We start from the raw sequence: 23,162 nt of genomic DNA on the forward strand, positions 1-23,162 counted from the left end.
GGGTAGGGCAGTGGTCCCCAACCTTTTCATCTGGCGGGCGCTAGATGAAGGACCGTGGCGGCAGTCGAGCACCCGCTGAAATGCCGCTGAATTTCTGCGGCATTTCGGCGGCAACGCCTCTCGATGACATCACTTGTTAGCGGAAAGCGGCGTCATCGAGAGGCATCGCCGCCGAAATGCCGCAGAAATTCGGCGGCATTTCGGCGGATGCTCCACCGCCAGCCAGGACGCGCCCGCAGAACCGCACTGGGGACCCCTGCACTATGGGATCATGTAATTAAAGACTATCATAATACATATGCACAAGGGGCTGAATTAAAGTAGCATGGGTAAATTTAAAACTGGCATTTCCTAATTTTTGAGTGCTTGACTTTGCAACTGTTACATTCTTTTAACATGTGTGTGTGTGTGTGTGTGTTCTGAAGACACTACAATAATCAAAGAATGAAGCTGAAAAGGTTAGTAACATCATTGGAACTTGGAGTCATATAGAACATTAGTCACATTGGTTTCCTGTATTATATTATCCCTACTGTGCATTCAGTTCTTAATCCTCACGTCTCCCTATTATTACCATTCTATAGACCAGGAAAAACAGACACAGAGATGTTTTGTGAGTTGCTGGAAGCCAAAGAGTTTTAGTGGATGAGACAGGATTAAAAAATGCAGCTATTTGCGGCTCCATCCTGAGCTCTAACAAACTAGACCTCAGTGCTGTGCTGTGTTTTGTGTGGTTGAAAAATATCAAGATTTTAACATGGAAAATTGTTTATTTACATTCAATTCACATAAAAATAATTTGTCCTCCTTGTTTGTTTTTTAGGGTAAGAATTTGTCATTTAATACAGTTTTGTGTTTTCTAGAGTAATACTGTTTAGATTGTTTTAACACTTGGCAGCTTGAATTCAGCAGTTATGGAACAGTTTATCATTTAGTGGTGAGTTCAGCATAAATGGTGATTCAGCCAACTGGCATCAAATATTGGTTTAAACATGGTAAAAAATCATTTGTGTTTTTTTATGCTTATTGGTCCCATACATTCTACAATACTTTGTGCAGAGTTCTTATAGGATCAAATTCTGTCATTTAGGGGGTGGGTTGGTGCTCTAAAATAATAGTAATGGCACTGTCACCATCATTTATTTTTATATTCCTATTGATGATATGGGCTTAATGCTTTACAGAGCAAAAACAACAAAATCAGATACAATTTTTAAGGACTAAGTTCTTTTAGTGATGTAGCATCCAGAGTTGCAACAGTTGGCAAGATTACTTCACAGAGTTTAACAAACATTTTCTTAGATTTGTTCTGCCTGGGTTCACTCCTGGCTGTGTTCAGAGTGACCAGACAGCAAATGTGAAAAATCGGGACAGGGGGTGTGGGGGTAATAGGAGCCTATATAAGAAAAAGACCCAAAAATCGGGACATCTGGTCACCCTAGCTGTGTTTGACAGTGGATCTTTGTCTACACCAATGTGTTTCACCACTTTTTGCTGGAAAATTAAAGGAAGGTGTGAATTTTGCAGTTTTACACAATAATAAATTGGCCTCAGTTCCCTCAAACTCGGGCCCCAGTTGGCTCGAGGGATTTATGAACCTGGGCACAGAGCCCAGGCTGGGCAAAGCTGGGCATCTTCCCCATCACCTCATTGCAAAACTGCTCCAGCAGCACCTGAGTACTGGCCCAGCCCCAAGCAATGGACGAGGGCACGTGCTACTTCCCCCAACACCCCAAGCTCCGCCCACACGCTCTTCCCACCTCCCGGCCCTCGCTTCCACCCGCCCAACCTCTGTCCCCTGTGATTGGGCAGCGCAGCGGCAATGACACCGCACTCATAGGCAGGATGGCGCATGCGCGTTGCTAGGTCCCTGTAGCCGCCTTCCTCTTACTTCCTGCCTGCGCCGCTCTGCTTCCGGGTCAGCGCGGAGAGTCTATGTTTCTCGTCAGGGCCTCCGAGCCGGGGAGCCCGACGCCGGCCCGATGCTGAGCAGCCGCCGGGCAGGAGGGAGCGGCTGCCCCGGGGCTTAGGGAGGGATCCGGGGAGCGGGCGGCCCCGGGGGCGGTCTGGGCCTGGTAGATGCGGCCCCGGCGCCCGCCATGGACAAGATCCTGGAGGGGCTGGTGAGCTCGTCGCACCCGCTGCCGGTGAAGCGGGTGATCGTGCGGCGGGTGGTGGAGTCGGCGGAGACGCCGTTGAGCCAGGCCCAGTGCCGGGCCATGTTCGCGCTCAGCACCCGGCTCATCCTGCAGGGGCCCGACCCCTTCCAGCGGCAGGTGGGGCGGCAGGTGCTGGAGGCCTACGCCCGCTTCCACCGCGACGAGTTCGAGGCCTTCTTCAACCGCGGCCTGGTGCTGGGGCTGCTGCAGCGCGGCTACGGGGGGCTGGGCAGCCGCGACCCCGCCATCCTGGACTACGTCCAGGCCGGGCTGCGCCTCATCATCAGCTGCCCCTCGGTGCTGGAGCTCTTCGCGCTGCTGCAGGTAGAGGCGCTGCGGATGGTGTGTGAGCGGCCCGCGCCCCCGCTCTGCGCCCGCCTGTGCCAGCTGCTGGGCGACTTCCCGCAGTGCCTGCCTCGCGGCAGGAAGCTCTCACTCGCCTTCTGCCAGCAGCTGGTGCGCAGCATGGCCCACTTCCAGAGCCAGGGCAGCCGGGAGCCCGAGCTGCGCCTCTATGTTTCCCAAGTCACCCAGGTCAGCGGCCTCCTGCGCAGCATCTGGAAGGCCGAGCCCGACACGCTGTTGCCTTCCCTGCAGGAGCTTTTCGCCGTCATCTCCTCTACAGGTGAGAGCTGAGCTGTGGGGAAGGATTGGGGCATGGGCACAGCACGAAACTGGAATGGCTATTGCAAGCCCCAACACACAATCTGTTTGCCCAGTGCTGGCACCATGGGGAGGCTGGGTTTTGCCTGGTGCTACCATGGCAGGCCTCAGATACCTGGTATTGCCAGCCCTAAATGTTCAGAAATCATGAGTCAGGATCACCAAAAATCACGAGTGGCTTTAAAATCATGAGATTATGTAAAAATAATAGATTTGGTGTTCTTTTTATTTGCCTTCTGCTTTTTGAGCCTTTAGGGCAGGGGTAGGCAACCTATGGCACGGGTACCAAAGGCAGCACACGAGCTGATTTTCAGTGGCACTCACACCACCTGGGTCTGGGAGGCTCTGCATTTTAATTTAATTTTAAATGAAGCTTCTTAAACATTTTGAAACCTTATTTACTTTACATACAACAATAGTTTAGTTATATATTATAGACTTAGAGAAAGAGACCTTCTAAAAATGTTAAAATGTATTACTGGCACGCAAAACCTTAAATCAGAGTGAATAAATGAAGACTCGGCACACCAATTCTGAAAGGTTGCCGACCCCTGCTTTAGTGTGTACTGGGGTCACATTTTGAAGCTTTCTCCAAGCAGCGAGGACTAGAAACTTACTTTTTCTTTAAGAATGAAGGCAGAAATCATCACACATCTCCTTGACTCCAGGAGCGGGGGCTTTAAGGAAAATAATAATTATAATGATTCATGACAAAATCATTAGTTGGCAACACTGGATACCACAGTAATGGACCCACTTATTAAAATGAAGAGATTGCCCATAGAAAGTGGTCTGCCCTCGAATAATGGAGTCTGTAGGGCAGGTGGTCATAGCAAAGGTGGGGGAGAAATAAGAGGATCTCTTATGAAGTGACCAGTAGAATGAATGTGGAGAAGCAGTGATGTGCCCACATGTGCCTGTGTTTGGGATTTGGTCACTTACTGAGGCTGACAGCCTCTGCCCAAAATTTTAAAAGGAAACTCCTTTTCCCTAGCACACATACACCCTCTTAAAAATGTAACATTACTATGGTCAATATGGCTTGGTGTATTGTGGTTTTGGTTTTTTTTATACTATGGGTAAAAGTTGTTAATTGTAAACTGTTTTTCAGCAAAGTGACTTAACTTTTAAAAATTTGTTACCTCTCACAGGTCAGTTCAGGATGGAAAGTGTTAATACTCATCTCAAGACATGCCTTCAATCCCAGTTTAGCTGAAGGTTTCTGATAGCTAAGATCATAAAGCTGTTCAAAGCATTGTGCGAATGCTCATCAGAAAGCTTGACACACACAAAGTATTATACATACATACATACATACATACGTAAAGCCATATATTAGTGGGTGAAGTTCAGTGACTTGTTATGCAGGAGATCAAACTAGATGATCATAATGGTCTCCTCTGTCCTTAAAGTCTATAAACTTAATGCAATACTTTTTTAATGAGCTTGCATATTGGCTCACATGCAGAGGTTGTGTTTGCAATTGAAAGTTCTAGAACTTTGATATTTTAAGAGTTTGTTTATTTTTGCAGAAACTGGTGTGGTGATACAACATATTGCGGAGTACCAGCTAAACCTGACTCTTAACTACTATTAACACCCGGTGCAACAAATCCTCATTTAAACTAGTTCTGTGGCTTATTCTTGGATTAAAGGGCATGATTCAATTGTCTTAGCCTGTCAAAATAAATTAGGCCTTTAATGTTGTGTTGAGCAACATGTCACTTTCCTGCACGTATCCATCGGGCAAACGAATAAATATTCTCACAGGGTCAGTGTTTCCTCCACTCAAATGTTAGTTTCAATTTGATTTTTATCTTGGTACATGCTGAAGTAACTTGTGCAGGGCATGGCAGCAATTTTAACAGTTTACAGAAACACTTATCTAGGATAGGAGTAAAACATAGCTGTGTCTGTGTTTTTGTTTCTTACAAGATGTCATGTTCAACTATTATAGATACTTCATTTGAGCCTTCTGTTGCACTGGCAAGCCTTGTGCAGCATATCCCATTACAGATGATTACAGTACTCATCAGGAGCCTTACCACAGATCCAAATGTAAAAGATGCAAGTATGACTCAAGCTCTCTGCAGGTACTGTTTCTCATTGAAAAGGGGGATAAGCCTTTTTCTAATTCATGCCTTTTGTAGTTATTTGCCACTTAAATTCCATAAAAATCTAAACTGAAAATTGAAGAATCTTATATTGCACTACCTGGAACTTTAAATGAATTTGTATTTCTAATGCCACAGATATGTCACCATCAAGTTTTCAGTGAAATGTTGTTGCCTTATTCACTAATGTGGCCTGATCAGATTTGGCCATGGCAAAATCAAGAGGAGGGTAAAATGTCAGCTGGAAATTGAGAGGAAATTGCTGTGCTCCTTTTAGATTTGGGGGAAAGAAGCTAAACCTGTGAACCTCACAGGGCATAGGCCTCATTTTCATGGATTCAGCCTCTTTTAGATGCATTGCTGCTTTCTCTTTCCCATTTCCATCTGTATCCTGTCCTCTTTTGAGGAGGACAGACAGTTTGGAGGATGAGTTATTTGACTTCCACTGTGATATTCTGTTGAAAATTCATGAAGATTTGAAGTGGGCTGCTCCTGGCTTCATCTTCTTCAAATTTCCAAATACTGTGCAGCTGGAGTTGACTGGGTATTGTAGCAATGGAGGGAGGAAGGAAGGATGTCATGAATCATTTGCCCACCAGGTTTCTTCTCACCAGTTTAAGCACTAGGGATCCTCATGACTATAAATGTCAACATGCCATGTTACTGAATTGCATACTTGGTTAGTAGTTACAGAAATGTAAATGGTGATCTAGAAAACTGCCAGAACTAGAGAAGGGCTTCTTTAGCTCTTGTAAGAAAATAGTCCTCTGAATGTGTTCTTTCACAGGGTCTAACCCAGCAGCTCTTGTTATTGAGGGTGAATAGACTAGACAGACAATGAATTATGGGCATGTCTAAAATCCTTCTTATTTTAGCTATGAGAGAACTAATGTGAAGTGCTGTTTTTCTGAAAACACTTGACTGTGATACGTACCTTCATTTTAAGTATTTTCAGTCCTTCTGGTTTGTTTGTCTATATCAGCAGCAAATAATCCTGTGGATTCTACAGAACCAGACTAACACGGCTACCCCTCTGATATTTGTCAATATCTTTAACCATAAATTCAGCTGAGTGCTATTTCAAGGAATCTGATTAATATGGCTTAATTGGCTTCTTCCGTATGAAGACATTAGGTTTCAGGGATTGATTCACTTTAGTTTGGGTGCTTGGAGAGAGACACGCGCGTGCGCGCTCGCTCTCTCTCTCATTGAGAGCCAGTGTGCTGATTTTCAGTTTTTAAAACAACCTGACTGCACTTCTGCTGTGCTTATAAAAGCAAGTAACTTTCAAATAAAATTGTGTCCAATCTAAAACTGAAAGCCAGGAAATTGAGAGTTAAAATAAGAAGCTTCTTTAGGAGCACTAATAGTTTGCCAACAGTGTGCTAGGAGATTATAACTTGCATATTATGCCTAGGTATTACATCTCTTAGGATCATCTGTTGTTTGAGCAATGCTTGAACACAACGTGATGGTTTAGTAATACTTTGAGAATTGTCTTTGCATATTTCTATTTGTGGAATAGGCACTACTGAGCTCTGGTAAGCTAAGAAGCAGTACCTGTCAGGGTTGCACGAGCACTCTCTTAAAGTACCAAATGTTCATGCTGTTAAAGGGCTGCCTCATTTAATTCCTTTAGGTGATTAGCTGTATATCTAGACACTTTGTCAAGAGAACTTGTAAGCCTAAGCCTAATCCTCTGTCCCCCTTCTGCTGCTGCTTTTTCTATAGTCTCCTTTCTCCGTTCTGTTCCTCTCCCTTGTTACCGCCAACCAGCACTGGCTTCTCTTCCTCTTCCACACCTTTAGCCAGCATTTGATATCTTCTCTGACTTTAAAGGGGGAAGAGGTGTAGTGACTGATCTAGAGAAATCTTCTCCTGAATATCAGAATGCTATTGGAAAGTCCTCAGCACCTAAGGACAGTGTTGCTGCTTCATTTTTATCACCACCAGATAATGTAGAGTTCTGTGAACGTTTGGGACACATGGCAGAATCTTTAGAGCTGGAGATTAGTAATGTAGGAGAAGTCTCATTGCTTCTTTGATGCCATAGAAATCAAGAATAAAGGGGAAATTACTCTCCTGTTGAGGATTACTAAACCTATCTCAGGACATGTAGCTGCTCCCAGCATCAGCTCCAGTGTGCTCAGAGAAGGCTGAGTGCCTGTATCAAGTACCTCAGCAAGGGCTCTAGCACTGTTTTGACCTCCCCACCTATGGATCCTTGGCTAGAGAGAAGGTCAAGGGTTCTAAACATGACAATACCTTCCCTGTGGGAAAGGATGTGGAAAAAGTTGAATTTTGCAGGATTCTTCTACTATGGGGACTTCTCACCAACTTCTAAGCAGTGATGGTTTGGTCCCAGTTTTGGGGCTGAATACCTCTGTGTTTACGCTGTCAGCCTGGTATGAATAAAAAAAAATAGTGAGTGGTACTATTGCAGAGGGAAATACGGTGTCCAAATCTGCTTTCTGTGCATGCTATGATACTTATGACACCCCTGCATGGACAGGGTTATTCTTGGCTGAAGCCTTCTGGGTTCACAATGGAGGCATAGAACTGGATTGAAGGATTTCTCCTCTGAAGCAGGATGTGTTTGTGGTGGGAGATCTGGTTAACTTAAAAGCAAGACAAGATCCTTAGGGTCTTGAAAATGAGACACCAGATCCCCTGATGGGCTGCTGAGGCTGCCTCCTCTTGGTCAGAGGAAGAGTAACATTACATCATCCTTGTTTCTGATACCAGACATACCTATCCTCTCCTGGCTTCTATCTCTTTGGGTGGGGGTGTGAACCTTAACAACAAAACAGGTTAAATAGCTTTAAATTGGTCCTAACATCTGTCTTCATCTACCAGTCCTCAGCTTTGACATTTACCTGGGAGCCTACTAGGGCAAGTCTACACTGCCTTCTTTCAAGGAGGCTTTTTTATTTAAGTAGCATGGAGGAAACCTGTCACAAAAAATGTGAATATATAGAGACAGCTCTGAACTATATTTACTGATGAGCAATATCATTAATGTGGTAATGCTGGTGGAGTTTTTTATTTTTAAAGAAAAATTAAGTCTGGTCTACACTAGAAAATTAGGTCAGTTTAACTACATCACTTGGATGTTAAAAATCCACCCCAAGTGATGTAATTAATTCAACCTAACCCCTAGCATAGACAGTGCTAGGTCAATGGAAGAATTGTTTGCTGCTGTAGCATTTCTAGTGTAGACAAGTGCTGTAGTGTAGAGTGCTGTAGAGTAAGGTGTAGATAGTAAGTTGGACACCATACAAATACATAACCTCAGTATTGTCTGTCTTCTCAACTGCAGGTGGGAAGCTCAGGTTTCAGGCTCTGTCATTTCTGTTCCCCCCACATCCCTCCAGGGAGAAGTGGGAAGTCAAGAGTTGGGCAATATATGCTTAAATATTCTCTTTATCTTAGTGCTCAAGAGCATATACTTTGCCCTTTCAGTGCATGTTTATAAACTTTATGAACAGCATACGGTGTGTGCTGCAGCCAGTTTTCAGGTGTTAAAGTATCTGAAGTAACTTCTGACACCTTAAAAAATCAAATTTGGCTGAAGTTTAGTGTCTATTATTACTGTGTAAACCCTTGGAAATGGCTTATAAATTAAATGGTAGGTGTTGTTAATTAGGGTCTCTTATAATTTGACATTAATTTTTTTTCTACAATTATAGTGCAGGATTTTGTTTTAGTTTATTACAGCTGATCTAATATAGAATCATAAAATAGGACTGGAAAGGACCTCAAGGGGTCATCTAATCCAGTCTCCTGCATGCATGGCAGGACTAAATATTAGCTAGACCATTCTTGACAGGTGTGTTTGGTCCTCTGTTGTAAAAAGTACTACTTCACTGGGTGTATGCTGTTGAAAGTATGGGATATCTATGACTCCATGTTCATGTGCACTAACAACTCTGCAATGTTCGGTTTGCAAACTGGGAGAATATCTGTAAATATTAAAATTACATCTTGAACCATACTTGATTTGTTTCTTTGTTAGTATTTGAAAGCTCATACTATCTAGAGCAGGGGTAGCGTAAAGCCTTAACCACTGTGCAGCACACTATGTAAAATGCATTCTGACTGGTTTAGAATAAGTTGTCAAATGTAGATCTAATACAGAGGAAGAGTATGAAGTTAACCTTGTTGACAGTGAATGATTACAAGAGCAAAATTGCTTTTCATTAGGGGGCCAAATCCATATTACAAGGAGTAGTCACCCATCTAAGAAAAAAATTCTTCTGCACTTCCCACCACAAAAAAACCCCCATGTTGTAGTGATCTTCCATCTGGCCAGAGGGAGGGGTGCTCAAGAGCAGTAGAAAAATGTATCTTCCTTTTAGTGACCATAGAGTAAGGTTCCTCAGAGTATAAGATCTGAATTTTAATCTTTCAGGAGACAGTGCATTGTAATGATCCTAGACCACAGCTACATTGATTAAAATAACTGTCCTCACCATATTTTGTATCCTTAATTTCCAATGAAAATAATCTAATTCACAATTCCTTTAGAAAAGATCTTGATTTAGAAGAACATAAATTACTTACCTACTTTTTCATTACTCCATTAATCTTTATCACACTACCCAGATGCTGCCAAACTCCTTTGCACATCTTCTCTCCACCGTTTATGTGACTGCACCTGGTAAGACACATTAGCACACAGGCAGCATATAGCTGAAGTAAGGCTGCAAAGAATACTGTCTTTATGACACTTATTTTACTTTCTGTGGTAAAGTGTGCAGCCGTCCTCAATTTTCCCATTCTTTCCCTACTTAGAGGGAGTTTGGTTTCCTGTAATTCAGAAGCACATGAGGTCACAAGGGCTATCTATTAATTTAGAATCTTAATTCAACATGGGTGCAATTTGGGTGTGGTTTTAGGGTACATCTACACTTGTGGCAGTGTGTAGAGTACTGACACTGCACACCCAGCTAGCTTGAATATAAACAGCAGTATAGAGAGTGAGCCTTGGCGAGTGGAGTGTCCTACACACCAAACCCCCCAGGGTATATACTCTACTTGGGCTCTCTGTGTCCCCAAGCTGTGTCTCCCATGTCTACACTGCCATTTTTAGCAGTGTAATATCCTGCTGCTCCCCTGGGACCTTTCCCTGCAGTATGTAGCTACCCACTACAGTGGCAAGTATGGCACAGCCTGTTTTCCATTGCAGCATGTAGCTACATGTATAGTGCCTGAACTCTGTGCCACCATAAGTGTAGATGTAGCCTCAGTAACAAGTTGGAAGAGAGTGGTTCCCCCAGTACAATCAGTTTGTTTTCTTTTCTCTCTTAAAGTGAACTTCAACCACAAACTGACTGAGATCATTATGCTAACAGGAATATATTTTTTGCAAAAAAATAATGTTCATAATTGGATGTCAAATTTACAATTTTATGTGCATATTTTAACAATGCATAGTTCCTTATGTAGCTAAATAGGGAGTTGATCTTGTCTTTTTTTAACCCTCAACCCCCACCCCAACTTGCTTCATTTAGACCCTTGTGTCTCTCGTGTGATTAAATAAGTAATATAAATGTATGTAGAATACCTGAGATTAGAAAAACAGTTGAAATATCCTTAATGTGTTTTTGTCCTTTTGCTTCACCCTTCAGAATGATAGACTGGCTGTCCTGGCCCCTGGCTCAGCATGTGGAGACATGGGTAATTGCGTTGCTGAAAGGACTAGCTGCAGTCCAGAAATTCACTATTCTCATCGATGTTACTCTACTTAAGATAGAACTGGTATGTGGGATAATAATGCTGTGATGGGGATTTGTTTAATTTCTGTGCAGCTGCAGAGCATGCCACAATATATTATGCCTTTATATCCAGTGTAGTAGAGTATAAATGTCTCTTGTAGACGTTGGTTGTAGCATAGCAAACCTGTCTTAATCAAAATATTCTTTGTAAACCTGGAAGTTATTTCTGCTTATTTTAAGAGTTTTCATTTTTTTTAGACTTGCTCAAGTAAATGTCTGACTTGTTTTTATTTAAGGTTTTTAATCGACTTTGGTTTCCACTTGTGAGGCCTGGTGCTCTGGCTGTCCTTTCTCACATGTTGCTTAGTTTTCAGCATTCTCCAGAGGCTTTTCACTTGGTAAGTTATTAAATTGTGAGTGTCTTCAGCTGTTTTGTTAAAGTGGGCCACCTGTAATATTTATGGTGTGGTTCCAAGTGGAAATGACTGTAAAATTGGTGATTAGGGTTTCATGTTTATTTCAGTGCTTCTGGACAAAATTTATTCTGTTCACAAGTCAACAGGTTTTATAACTTCTGGCCCTGAAAACTCAGTCTGTGATTCATGTAAGGTTTTTACTGTCATGTGCATAAAGAATCTGCAGGCCAAACTCTGTTCTTAGCTACTCTTTTGCCACTTTTTTTCTTAAGTGGTATGACTGACGAAACTTTGGGCAGAATTTGGACTCCAGTGATTTGTAAACAATGATGTTGCAGGAAGCGGGGGAGTCCAGACTTTACTTCGAGTTGTATCATCCTTGACTAACCATGGATAGCAGCCCCAGACTTAAAAAGTAGTAAAAACTTCCATTACTAAAATGATTGAGATATAGTTTTCCATCTATATGTATCCTATATAAGAATGAGCATGTAAAAAATAATACCCTTAAGATCATAGATATGGTATTCATCATTCAAAAAAATTTTAAAATATCGCCGAAAGATGTATCTTTTTTTATTGCTAAAATGATTATCTAAAATGTGGAGATGCTCCAGAATGCCTGCTTTTAAAGCTTCAAAACTTGAAACAAATGTGCTTAAGAGGAGACTGAAGAATAAACAATACTGTTTAAAAATGTAGGGTGGGCTGGGATAGAATAGTGTGTATTTTTTGTGATGAATATTTTCCAGCTATCTAATGCAGGGGTAGGCAACCTATGGCATGTGTGCCAAAGGCAGCACGCAAGCTGATTTTTCAGTGGCACTCACACTGCCCGGGTCCTGGCCACCAGTCCAGAGGACTCTACATTTTAATTTAATTTTAAATGAAGTTTCTTAAACATTTTAAAAACCTTATTTACTTTACATACAATAGTTTAGTTATATATTATAGACTTATAGAAAGACCTTCTAAAAAGGTTAAGATGTATTACTGGCATGCGAAACCTTAAATTAGAATGAATAAATGAAGACTCGGCACACCACTTCTGAAAGGTTGCTGACACCTGATCTAATGTATTGAATAGTAAAAGTTCTTTTCTTAAAGATCCAAAATAGGAGCTGCAATTGTTGTAACTCACTTTCTTTTCTTTCTTTTTGTTTGTTTGTGTAGCTTGTTCCACATGTGGTCAACTTGGTTCACTCCTTTAAAAACAATGGCTTGCCTTCCAGTGCAGCTTTCTTAGTGCAGCTGACTGAGTTGATACACTGTATGATGTATCATTATTCGGGATTTCCGGAACTCTACGAACCTATTCTGGAAGCTATTAAGGTACTGTAATGTGAATGCTAAAGGAATGCTTTCTTTGAGATATGAAACCTTTGATCTAATAGTTAAGTATTGATTGTAGAGCACTAGTAAAGATTAAAGTAATTAGTACAGGGGTAGGCAACCTATGGCACTCGTGCCAAAGGTGGCACGCAAGCTGATTTTTTTTCAGTGGCGCTCAGACTGCCCAGGTCCTGGCCATTGGTCCAGGGGGCTCTATTTTAATTAAATTTTAAGTGAAGCTTCTTAAACATTTCAAAAACCTTATTTACTTTACATACAATAGTTTAGTTATATATTATAGACTTATAGAAAGACCTTCTAAAAAGGTTAAGATGTATTACTGGCACGCGAAACCTTAAATTAGAATGAATAAATGAAGACTCGGCACACCACTTCTGAAAGGTTGCTGACCCCTGTATTATATGACCTGCAGATGTGCTTGTACAGGGAAAATTCTATCTTGAGCATTGTGTGCTAATAATTGTTTTAAATAAAAATGGCCAAAAGATATGAAGTAATTAAGACACAGGTGTTAAACTTCAGGTTATTTTTTAACTCCTATTTTTGAAAATCTTTATCTGCTTATTTAGTTCCTTCCAGTTCACTTAACCACCTCTACACTCTTGTTCCAATGTCAGTGTTGAGCATCTCATTGCAAGCTCATATGGAAGAGCTACAAAACTGGGAGCCTCAAGTCTCCAGTGCTGCTATTTATTATACCTCTTTAATACAACCCCATCTCCAGCATACAGAGACAGCTGCCCTTCAAGACCAAATGGATTGGGGTTTTAGTGGTTTTTATTTTTTAAATCAGGTATCTGATATGTCTTCTCTTATGCGGACTGCATCCTGTACTCGCAGGGGATAGGAAACACCAATTAGATATCATAGAATCATAGAACTTAAGATCAGAAGGGACCATTATGATCATCTAGTCTGACCTCCCGCAAGATGCAGGCCACAAAAGCTGACCCACCCACTCCTGAAATAATTCTCTCCCTTGACTCAGCTGTTGAAGTCCCCAAATCCTGATTTAAAGACTTCAAGTAGCAGATAATCCTCCAGCAAGTGACCTCTGCCCCATGCTGCGGAAGAAGGCGAAAAACCTCCAGGGCCACTGCCAATCTACCCTGGAGGAAAATTCCTTCCCGACCCCAAATATGGCGATCAGCTGAACCCTGAGCATGCGGGCAAGACTCTCCAGCCAGACACTCAGGAAAAAGACTTTCAATATCCCAACATTGACCCTCGGTACTAATTACCAGTGGTCGCACGTTATTCACCTATTGGCTAAATCACGTTATCCTATCAAACCATTCCCTCCATAAACTTATCAAGCTTAATCTTAAAGCCAGAGAGGTCCTTCGTCCCCACTGTTTCCCTCGGTAGGCTGTTCCAGAATTTCACTCCCCTGATGGTTAGAAATCTTCGTCTAATTTCAAGCCTAAACTTCCCGACTGCCAATTTATATCCATTTGTTCTCGTGTCCACATTAGTACTGAGCTGAAATAATTCCTCTCCCTCCCTGGTATTTATCCCTCTGATATATTTAAAGAGAGCAATCATATCTCCTCTTAACCTTCTTTTGGTTAAGGAAAACAAACCGAGCTCCTCAAGTCTCCTTTCATACGACAGGCTTTCCATTCCTCGGATCATTCTAGTGGCCCTTCTTTGTAATAGATATGCCTATTTCTAATTTATTTTATTAGAAGCAAATCTAGGTTGAGGCTAGGATTCCATTGAATCCTTTCCCTTTCGTATGTGTAAACACTTTCCCCCGTGTTGATGTTGCATGTTTAAATGAATTATCTTCCAGGTGGGAATGAGAAACTGCTCTGCCTCCAGAGCTCACTTAGTACCATTCACAGTTATTGTTAAGGTGTTTAAGTTCAGCAACACTGCTCAAAGAGCTGAGTGTGCCATCTCCATGCCATTCTGAAACTTTACAGAAGCAGTGATTTAAATTTAAACCAAAGTCAGCAAACTGGCTCTAAATCAACAGATTGCGTAACTTTAAATTATCAAATGGACTCTCCAGTGTCTAATTTTGAGCATTTTTTGCTATTAAGATTGGCTGAAAGTGCTTAGTGGGATGAGGTGTTGGGCGAGGGTGAAGCATGTTCATCTGGAGGCTGAAGACTAGAGTAATTAAAATATGCAAGCCATGATAACTTTTTAAATTCTCATTTGTATTGCCCAGTCTCTGGACCCTGGGGGTTAGCTTCCCTTTGACTATAATTCTTCTATATGAACTGTGTGCTATTTTACTTTAGACTTCACTCTTTCATAGTCATGCCTCAGTTTGTCTTCACTTCTGGTATGTTAGATGATGAAACATACTGCTGGCAGATTTTCCCCCTGAGGGGGACACACATGTCCAAGTAAGGGCCCAACCAGATGAAATGCCATTGTTGAGATCCAGTTTAACCCAGTTACTCAACTTGGATTGATCATGGTACTGAAGAGAAGCATTGCAATCTGCTAGTTTCCACAGGAAAATACAGAATGCGATTAAACAGGGCATTCTCTCTCAAATATGGGGAATTGAGTTGAAATACTAAATAGGCCCTAAAGAGATCAAGAAAGCAGTGACTGTTGGCTGAAGAAAAAGGGAACTACTTAATATGGAGGAATAATGAGTGTGCAAGGAGAGGAAGTTCCTCATTCACAAGTGGGTTTCAGTGTCCGTCTCACCTCTGAGGTTAATGTAGGACAAGGGAGGAGTGTTAGCTAACAAATAAAAAAGGCAAGATACCTTAGACACTTGTCTAAGACACTTCAATTTGGATGCTTCTGTTGGTAGATCATTGTTATGCAGTCTTTACTTAAAATTCTGTATGTTTTCATGTTTTTGAAGTAAAGTGTATAATACAAATTATGTATTTAAGTATGTTGGTAGAATATATAATTTGTATTGACAGCGCTGCAATTAATAAATAAGTATGTATGGACATATTCCTTCCTGTTTTGAGATAAAAAAAATCCATAGTCTTACACTTGAGTGTTTTTTAGTTTTATTCATTTGGGTCTGGGATTCTAACTTGGCAGAACAGAGGATGTGTTATGCTATTAACATGACACTTAAGAGGCAATTTTTGGTGGCAAAGAGAGAGCAGAATCATACAGATTAAAGGTGACCTCCAAAGCTATGGGTCTGCAGTATCATTAGAGTTGACAGAATGCTCCTTCAGGAGGAATTCATGTTGGCTATGCCACTCAGTATGAGTCTTTGATGACTGGCCAAACAAGTGTATTGTCAGTAGTTTCAAAGGAAACTGCGTGACCTGTCTTCTAGGCTGCCAGGTGACCAGAGCTGGAGGGGGGAATGCAAAATGGCAGGGAAGGGGAATATATGGAAGACTGTTGCTGGATGAAGTGTGTGTTTCTTTGTTTTTACAACATACTGCCAGTGGTGTTTAAATATGTTTCTCTCTTGTAGGAATTGCCCAAACCAAGTGAAGAGAAGATTAAGTTGATTCTCAATCAAAGTGCCTGGACTTCTCAATCCAGTTCATTGCCATCTTGTTTGTCTAGACTTTCTGGAAAATCTGAAACTGGGAAAACGGGTCTAGTTAACCTAGGAAATACATGTTATATGAACAGTGTTATTCAGGCACTTTTTATGGCCACAGAGTAAGTGTAAACCTTTTAGTCCTTGGTATTCCGTTGGCCTTTTAATAAACTATCTGTTACAAATTAATCCATATTACATTTTGTGAAAGGCAAAATGATTAAAACTGTCCTGTGCTGCATATTTCCTAATAAAACCTTATAGGAGTTCCCTGCATTTTAATAGCTAATCGTGTACTGAGTGAGAACATATAGGAAAGAGTGTTAAAATACAGTTCTGCCAGCCTACAATTCTGGTGGTCATAAAAGTAAATTACATATTTTATGTTCATCTGAGAGAAGTGTTAGTATCAAATTGTAGTGATGTACCCTGTTTAGTAGCAGTTTAGTTGGTACTTGTCAGTTTCCTCAGTATCTAAAACTAAGTTAGGGCTGCAATATTGCATTCAAGCTCCAGGCCCAAGAGAAGTCTGTTTCTTTTCCTCCAGCGGTGTTGAAGTTATTTGTGCTACACTATTAAATGTTGAGACTAACTATAATACTTTGTCTGCTCTAATGCTTTTGGTGTGCTCCTCTGTTCTTAAACTTTTTTTTATTTAAATGGTTTTGCAAGAGGTCAACTCTTGTTCTAGAGTTGTCTTTTTTTCTGTTTTAAAACCAGAATTCTTAGAGAAACAACTACTGAGCATTTAAGCAGGTGTTATACATTTTGCCCTTCTTTGTCAATTTAATTCCATCCTCCTGGCATGAATGATACTTTGTTGCTGTCATTTTTAAAACTCTAATATCGAAACAAATTCTTGTCTTTGTTCATTCAGTTTCAGGAGACATGTATTATCTTTGAATCTAAATGGGTGCAATTCACTAATGAGAAAATTACAGCATCTCTTTGCATTTTTGGCTCATACTCAGGTATGTGTTGGTCAACTTGATCTGCTTTTTTAAGACTAACTGTAATACTCAAGACTGACAAGGCTTGATGGTGCAGAGGCGGTGCTTGGACTGGGAGAGATCAGGGTTTGTCTTGACGTGTAGATGTGATACTGAGAACTGCGAGGAGATTGAGTGTAAATTACCTCTATCTCTTAGTACCTAGTGCCACCAAATGAACAAATATTATTGATATGCTCAAGAAAGCCCATATGTTCTTTTCCTCAGGGAAATTTCATTGTGGCAAACTTTTTGAGGTGAGAGGAGGCTTAAGAAGGTCTATCTTAAGAAACTGTAACCCTAAAATAGACCCTTAATGATTTTAAACATTCAAACTGGGTAACGTAGCTTGCATAAGTAAAATCTAAGGCCCTGTGCAATGCAAATTTGTGATTATCTTCTTTAAATTCTCTTGCAGGTGAATTTTTAAAGAAACTTTGTATTGGGTTTTTTACAGCAAATGACTTTTCTGACAGAGTAATGAGATATGAGAGAAGAAAATAGCTATATTCTTTCTGCCACTTGTATAGTTAATTTAAAAAGCACATTACTTTAAGGTAAAGCAATATTGAGATAAATAGCAAAAGAAAGGAGGAACATGTCTTTTTTGTCCTGAAGCATGGATGAAATGTACTGCAAACTTATTAATGGTGAAAAGCTTAAAATTAGGGCTAAGATTTATAATCTCTTTAGTCTTATTCAGTTTTTCGTGCAAAGAGTAGAACATTAAATATTTAGTTTTAACTTTTTTTGACTTATAAAGAGCCTGTGATTGAACTTTGATTTTTGTACTAAAGGCAGTTCTGCAGTATTCATGAACTATTTGCCTCTTTCCCTACTATACAAAATTTGTTCTTTTTAGGGCTGTCGATTTAATCACAAGTATCAGAGGGGTAGCCGTGTTAGTCTGGTTCTGTAGAAGCAGCAAAGAATCATGTGGCACCTTATAGACTAACAGAAGTTTTGCAGCATGAGCTTTCGTGGGTGAATACCCACTTCTTCGGATGCAAGCAGTGCATTTAATCACAGATTTAATCACAGTTAACTTGCGATATTAACTAAAAAAAAAAATTAATTGTAATTAAAAAAAAAACTGCGGGAAGGGGTTCTGGGTTGGGGCGGGGGCTCACGGCTGGGGCAGGGGATTGGGGTGCGGACTTACCTCCGGTGACTCCTGGCCAGCAGTGCAGTCGGGATGCAGAGGCAGGCTTCCTGCCTGTCCTGGCACCACAGACCGTGCTGCACTCCAGAAGTGGTCAGCAGCAAGTCCGGCTCCTAGGTGGAGGCGTGCAAGTGGCTCCGTGCGGCTCTTGTCAACAGGCACCGCCCCTTCCCCCTAGCTCCCATTGACCAGGGACCAGCCAATGGGAGTGCAGAGTTGGGTCAGGGGCAGCATGCAGAGCCCCATGGCCCCCTGCCCAGAAGTTGGACCCACTGCTGGCCGCTTCCGGGGCGCAGCATGGTGTCGGAGCAGATAGGCACTAGCCTGCCTTAGCTGGGCAGCACCGCCGACAGGACTTCTAACATCCCGGTCGGTGGTGCTGACCAGAGCCGCTGGGTCACTGAGCAAGTGTCTTACATGTTGCAACCCAGTACTAGGTCGCGACCCAAACTTTGAAAAACTCTGCTGTAGTGCAACCTCTTTATCCTGTAAGTGCAACTTACAGTTTTTTTTGTTACATAACTGCATTCAAAAACAAAACTGTGTAAAATTTAGAGCCTATGAGTCCACTCAGTCCTAACGTTCAGCCAATTGCTAAGACAAACAAGCTTGTTTATCTTTACGGAGGTGCCCGCTTCTTATTTACAATGTCACCTGAAAGTGAGAACAGGTGTTCACATGGTACTTTTGTTGCCAGCATTGCAAGGTATTTGCATGCCAATTATGCTAAACATTCTTATGCCCCTTTGTGCGTCGGCCACTGTTTCAGAGAACATACTTCCATGCTGATGACACGTGTTAAAAAAAAATGCGTTCATTAAATTTGTGACTGAACTCCTTGGGGGAGAATTGTATGTCTGCTACTCTGTTTTACCTGCATTCTGCCATATATTTCATGTTATAGTTGTCTCGGATGATGACCCAGCACATGTTCGTTTTAAGAACACTTTCACTGCAGATTTTACAAAACGCAAAGAAGATACCAACATGAGATTTCTAAAGATAGCTACAGCACTTGACCCAAAATTTAAGAATCCAAAGTGCCTTCCAAAATCTGAGAAGGACGAAGTGTAGAGCATGTTTTCAGAAGTCTTAGAAGAGCAACACCGATGCGGAAACTACAGAACCCGAACCACCACAAAAGAAAATCAACCTTCTGCTGGTGGCATCCAGGGTGACCAGATGTCCTGATTTTATAGGGGCAGTCCCGATATTTGGGGCTTTTTCTTACATAGACTCCTATTACCACCCACTCCCTGTACCGATTTTTCACACTTGCTATTTGGTCACCCTAGTGGCATCTGAATCAGATGATGAAAATAAACATGCAGCAGCTTGCACTGCTTTGGATGGTTATTGAGCAGAACCCGTTATCAGCATGGACGCATGTCCCCGAGAATGGTGGTTGAAGCATGAAGAAACACATGAATCTTTAGTGCATTTCGCACATAAATATCCTGTGATGCCGGTTACAACAGTGCCATGCGAACGCCTGTTCTCACATTCAGGTGATACGGTAAACAAGAAGCGGGCAGCATTATCTCCTGCAAATGTAAACAAACTTGTTGTCTGAGTGACTTGCTGAACAAGAAGTAGGACTGAGTGGACTTGTAGGCTCTGAAGTTTTATAGTGTTTTATTTTTGAATGGAGTTATTTTTTTTGTAAGTTCAACTTTCATGATAGAGATTGCACTGCAGTACTTGTATGAGGTGAATTGAAAAATACTATTTTTGTTTTTACAGTGCAAATATTTGTAATATAAAGTGAGCACTGAACACTTTGTATTTTGTGTTGTAATTGAAATCAATATATTTGAAAATGTAGAAAATATCCAAAACTGTTTTAAATAAATGTTATTCTGTTATTGTTTAACAGTGTGATTAATCATGCGATTAATTTTTTTAGTTGCTTGACAGCCCTAGTTCTTTTTTTAAGAAATGTTGTGTTCCATATGTTAAATACTCTTCAATTCTTTTAAAAGGAGTCAAAGTTCAGGTGTCAAAGGTGATGAGACAATTTAGCCAAGTTATTTAGTAAGACTTGAATATATTGCCTGATTGTTTTATTATTATTGCCGACAGAGGGAGGCATATGCACCTCGGATTTTCTTTGAGGCTTCCAGGCCACCATGGTTTACTCCTAGATCCCAGCAAGACTGCTCAGAGTATCTCAGGTTTCTGCTAGACAGGTACAGTAATGATTAACTTAGAGGTAATCTTTAGGCTTGTAGAATGCTTAATTTTAATTGAGTGGAGATCTGATGATTAGAGTGCAAGATTGGGAGTCAAGATTTCTGGGTCCTATTCCTGACTCTGCTACTTAAGTATCAGAGGGGAAGCTGTGTTAGTCTGGATCTGTAAAAATTGACAGAGTCCTGTGGCACCTTATAGACTAACAGAAGTATTGGAGCATAAGCTTTCGTGATTGAATACCCACTTTGTCAGACGCACGCGATGGGTATTCACCCACGAAAGCTTATGCTCCAATACTTCTGTTAGTCTATAAGGTGCCACAGGAGACACTGTCGCTTTCTGCTACTTAAGTGATACATGATGTGTGTACCCGTTAACTTTTGTGCCTCAGTGTATCCATTGTAAATCTGGATATCTACCTACCTACCTCATAGATGTTGTGAGTAGAGGTGGGTGAAATTTTTCAGACTTGTTTAAAAAAACAGTTTTGGTTGACTCTCAACTGTTTTGAATTTGGCTGGAAAGTTTTTCAGGGACAGCAAACATGTACGTTTCCATCCATCCCCCTTGAGACCAGTGGTTGGGACGCTCATCTGGGATGTGGGAGATCTAGGTTTGAGTCCCTGGAACAGAGATTTGACCTCAAGAATAAGGCTATTCTTGGGTGGACCTCTGCTTCCCTGTGGAAGCTTACACTTTATATAAACACTTGAATGCTCATTGGGCCAAAAAGAGAGAGTGAGAACAGCTCTATGCACTGTTGATTTAAGTACTCATTGAGAGGTAGGTGTTGTGGATTCAAATCTCTCCTCTGAATCAAGCAGAGGTACTTGCCTCTCACTTTGTGGGAAACTGCTCCAGATGTGCAGTAGTGTTCCCAAAGCGCCACCTATGGCCCTCCATGTCTCTCTTTTTTTTTTTTTCTCCCCTCTTATTTGCATTTTCATTTTACCTTTAGGTTCCTTGGGAATGGGATCAACTTTGTAGCCATGGAAATGCTATGCATGCCATACGACACTATAATATATTTTTAGCTTTCTTACTGAATCAGAAGTACAGAGCCATTCAATCAGAACGATCTATATTAAAATAAATAACAAATAGCATGTCTTTTGATTAGAATTTGGTGACATGAGTACGTACTTTCATATTCCAATTCTCAGATAAAACTATCTCCGTACAGACTTGTGCTGTAATAGGCATAATGTGTTTGCTTTTCTGGTGGCATTCACAAAAATATTGTTCATAATTTAAGCAACATCTAGCCAAGCTTCTTTTATTCTACTGCACATTGTTTAGTATAGATTGGGGGGGGGGGGGAAATACTAAGAGCTGTATAAAATGACATTCAGAAATATGTTTGGAAACAATGCATCTGTTGATTTTTCCAGACTGCATGAAGAGGAGAGAACCTTGAAAGCTTTGTCTTCAGCAAAGCCATCTGAGAATATGATGAGTAGTGAGTCTGTGGCACAGGAAACTGCCAACAAGGCACAAGTGTTTACTGAGGCACCTTGCACAGGAGGTGAAGAAAGAACATTGATAGAGAAAATGTTTGGAGGGAAACTACAGACCAGTATATGCTGTTTGAACTGCAAAAGTACTTCTCAAAAAGAAGAAGCCTTCACAGATCTATCGCTGGCATTTTGTCCTCCCCCTTCCTTGGAAAATGTTGACATGCGAAGCATAACACATTCTTCTGAAGTGAAAGATGACTGCATGGTGCAAACTAGTATTGTAGCATCCAGTCCTGTTGAAGAATCAGCACTTGATACATCTCTGGCAGTAAGTGATGGCTGTGAAACAGTTATGAATGAAGGAATTCTGAAAGACCTTCTTCCTGCTGAGTTGAGCTCTGAGAATATTACAGACTCTGATCTGTACAGAGTTCAGGATAGTAAGAATGTGTCTCAGAAGCCAGTAAGTGAAAATACTCCCTCAGTTACTGACTTACTGAATTATTTTCTGGCACCTGAGATTCTAAATGGAGACAACAAGTATTATTGTGAAAAATGTGCCTCTCTACAGAATGCAGAGAAAATTATGCAAATCATGGAGGAACCTGAATACCTCATTCTCACTCTCCTCAGATTTTCATATGATCCAAAGTGTCATATAAGGCGCAAAATCCTGGACAATGTGTCTCTACCACTTATTTTGGAACTACCGGTCAAAAGAACTGCATCCTCTTTAGGTGTAGTGTCAAAGGGCTGGTCTGTGGACGTTGAATTCTCTGACACTGGAGAAAATCGTTCTAAAAAACTGAAGCCCTCAGGTGCTGAAGAAGTGTGCTGCCCAGAATTGGTACCCTATGTATTAAGTTCTGTTGTGGTGCACTCTGGTATATCCTCTGAAAGTGGGCATTATTATTCTTATGCCAGAAATATCACTGGTTCAGGGCCCTCCTTAGGGCTGTGCCATCAATCAAAAACTATGGCTTTAGCTTCCCACGGCAGCTTGTTGGCAGGGGAGATTTCCCATGCAGTTATAGAAAATGATCTGGACGCTAATGAGATGTCAAAAGAATGGTTTCTATTTAATGACAGCAGAGTGACATTTACCTCATTTCAGTCTGTCCAGAAAATTACCAGTAGGTTTCCAAAGGACACTGCTTATGTGCTGTTGTACAAAAAACAGAATTGTAGTAATGGTTTCAATGCCAATTCAGCAAATGGACTCTGGGTGAACGGAGACCCTCCTCTGCAGAAAGAGCTTATGGATGCTATTACAAAAGATAATAAACTGTATTTACAGGTAAGATGAGAACATAACTAATGTTTAGAGTGGCAGTCTCTTGAGGTCTGGCAAATGTGGATGAACTTGCTTGCTGTTTCTAAAATGGTTACTTCTGAACATTCTGCGGATTAATCTCAAAATTTTATAGCTCATAAATCCTGCTACTCTTA

The 23,162-nt window shown here is 41.2% G+C and overlaps 1 protein-coding gene across 1 annotated transcript in view; it reads left to right on the forward strand.

Annotated features, from left to right (window-relative positions):
* Positions 1 to 1,842: 1,842 nt before the first annotated feature.
* USP38 (ubiquitin specific peptidase 38) overlaps positions 1,843 to 23,162 on the forward strand; it is a 30,160-nt gene continuing 8,840 nt past the window's right edge. Inside the window, exons 1-9 of the mRNA XM_039542276.1 lie at positions 1,843 to 2,784; positions 4,780 to 4,915; positions 10,567 to 10,696; positions 10,950 to 11,051; positions 12,243 to 12,401; positions 15,841 to 16,034; positions 16,790 to 16,883; positions 20,146 to 20,252; positions 21,648 to 23,010. Coding sequence (XP_039398210.1) covers positions 2,100 to 2,784; positions 4,780 to 4,915; positions 10,567 to 10,696; positions 10,950 to 11,051; positions 12,243 to 12,401; positions 15,841 to 16,034; positions 16,790 to 16,883; positions 20,146 to 20,252; positions 21,648 to 23,010 — 2,970 coding nt within the window. The 5' untranslated portion in view covers positions 1,843 to 2,099. The remainder of the gene's footprint in view (positions 2,785 to 4,779; positions 4,916 to 10,566; positions 10,697 to 10,949; positions 11,052 to 12,242; positions 12,402 to 15,840; positions 16,035 to 16,789; positions 16,884 to 20,145; positions 20,253 to 21,647; positions 23,011 to 23,162) is intronic.

This window comes from Mauremys reevesii, linkage group 5 (genome assembly GCF_016161935.1).
Source record: "Mauremys reevesii isolate NIE-2019 linkage group 5, ASM1616193v1, whole genome shotgun sequence".
Taxonomy (NCBI): domain Eukaryota; kingdom Metazoa; phylum Chordata; order Testudines; family Geoemydidae; genus Mauremys; species Mauremys reevesii.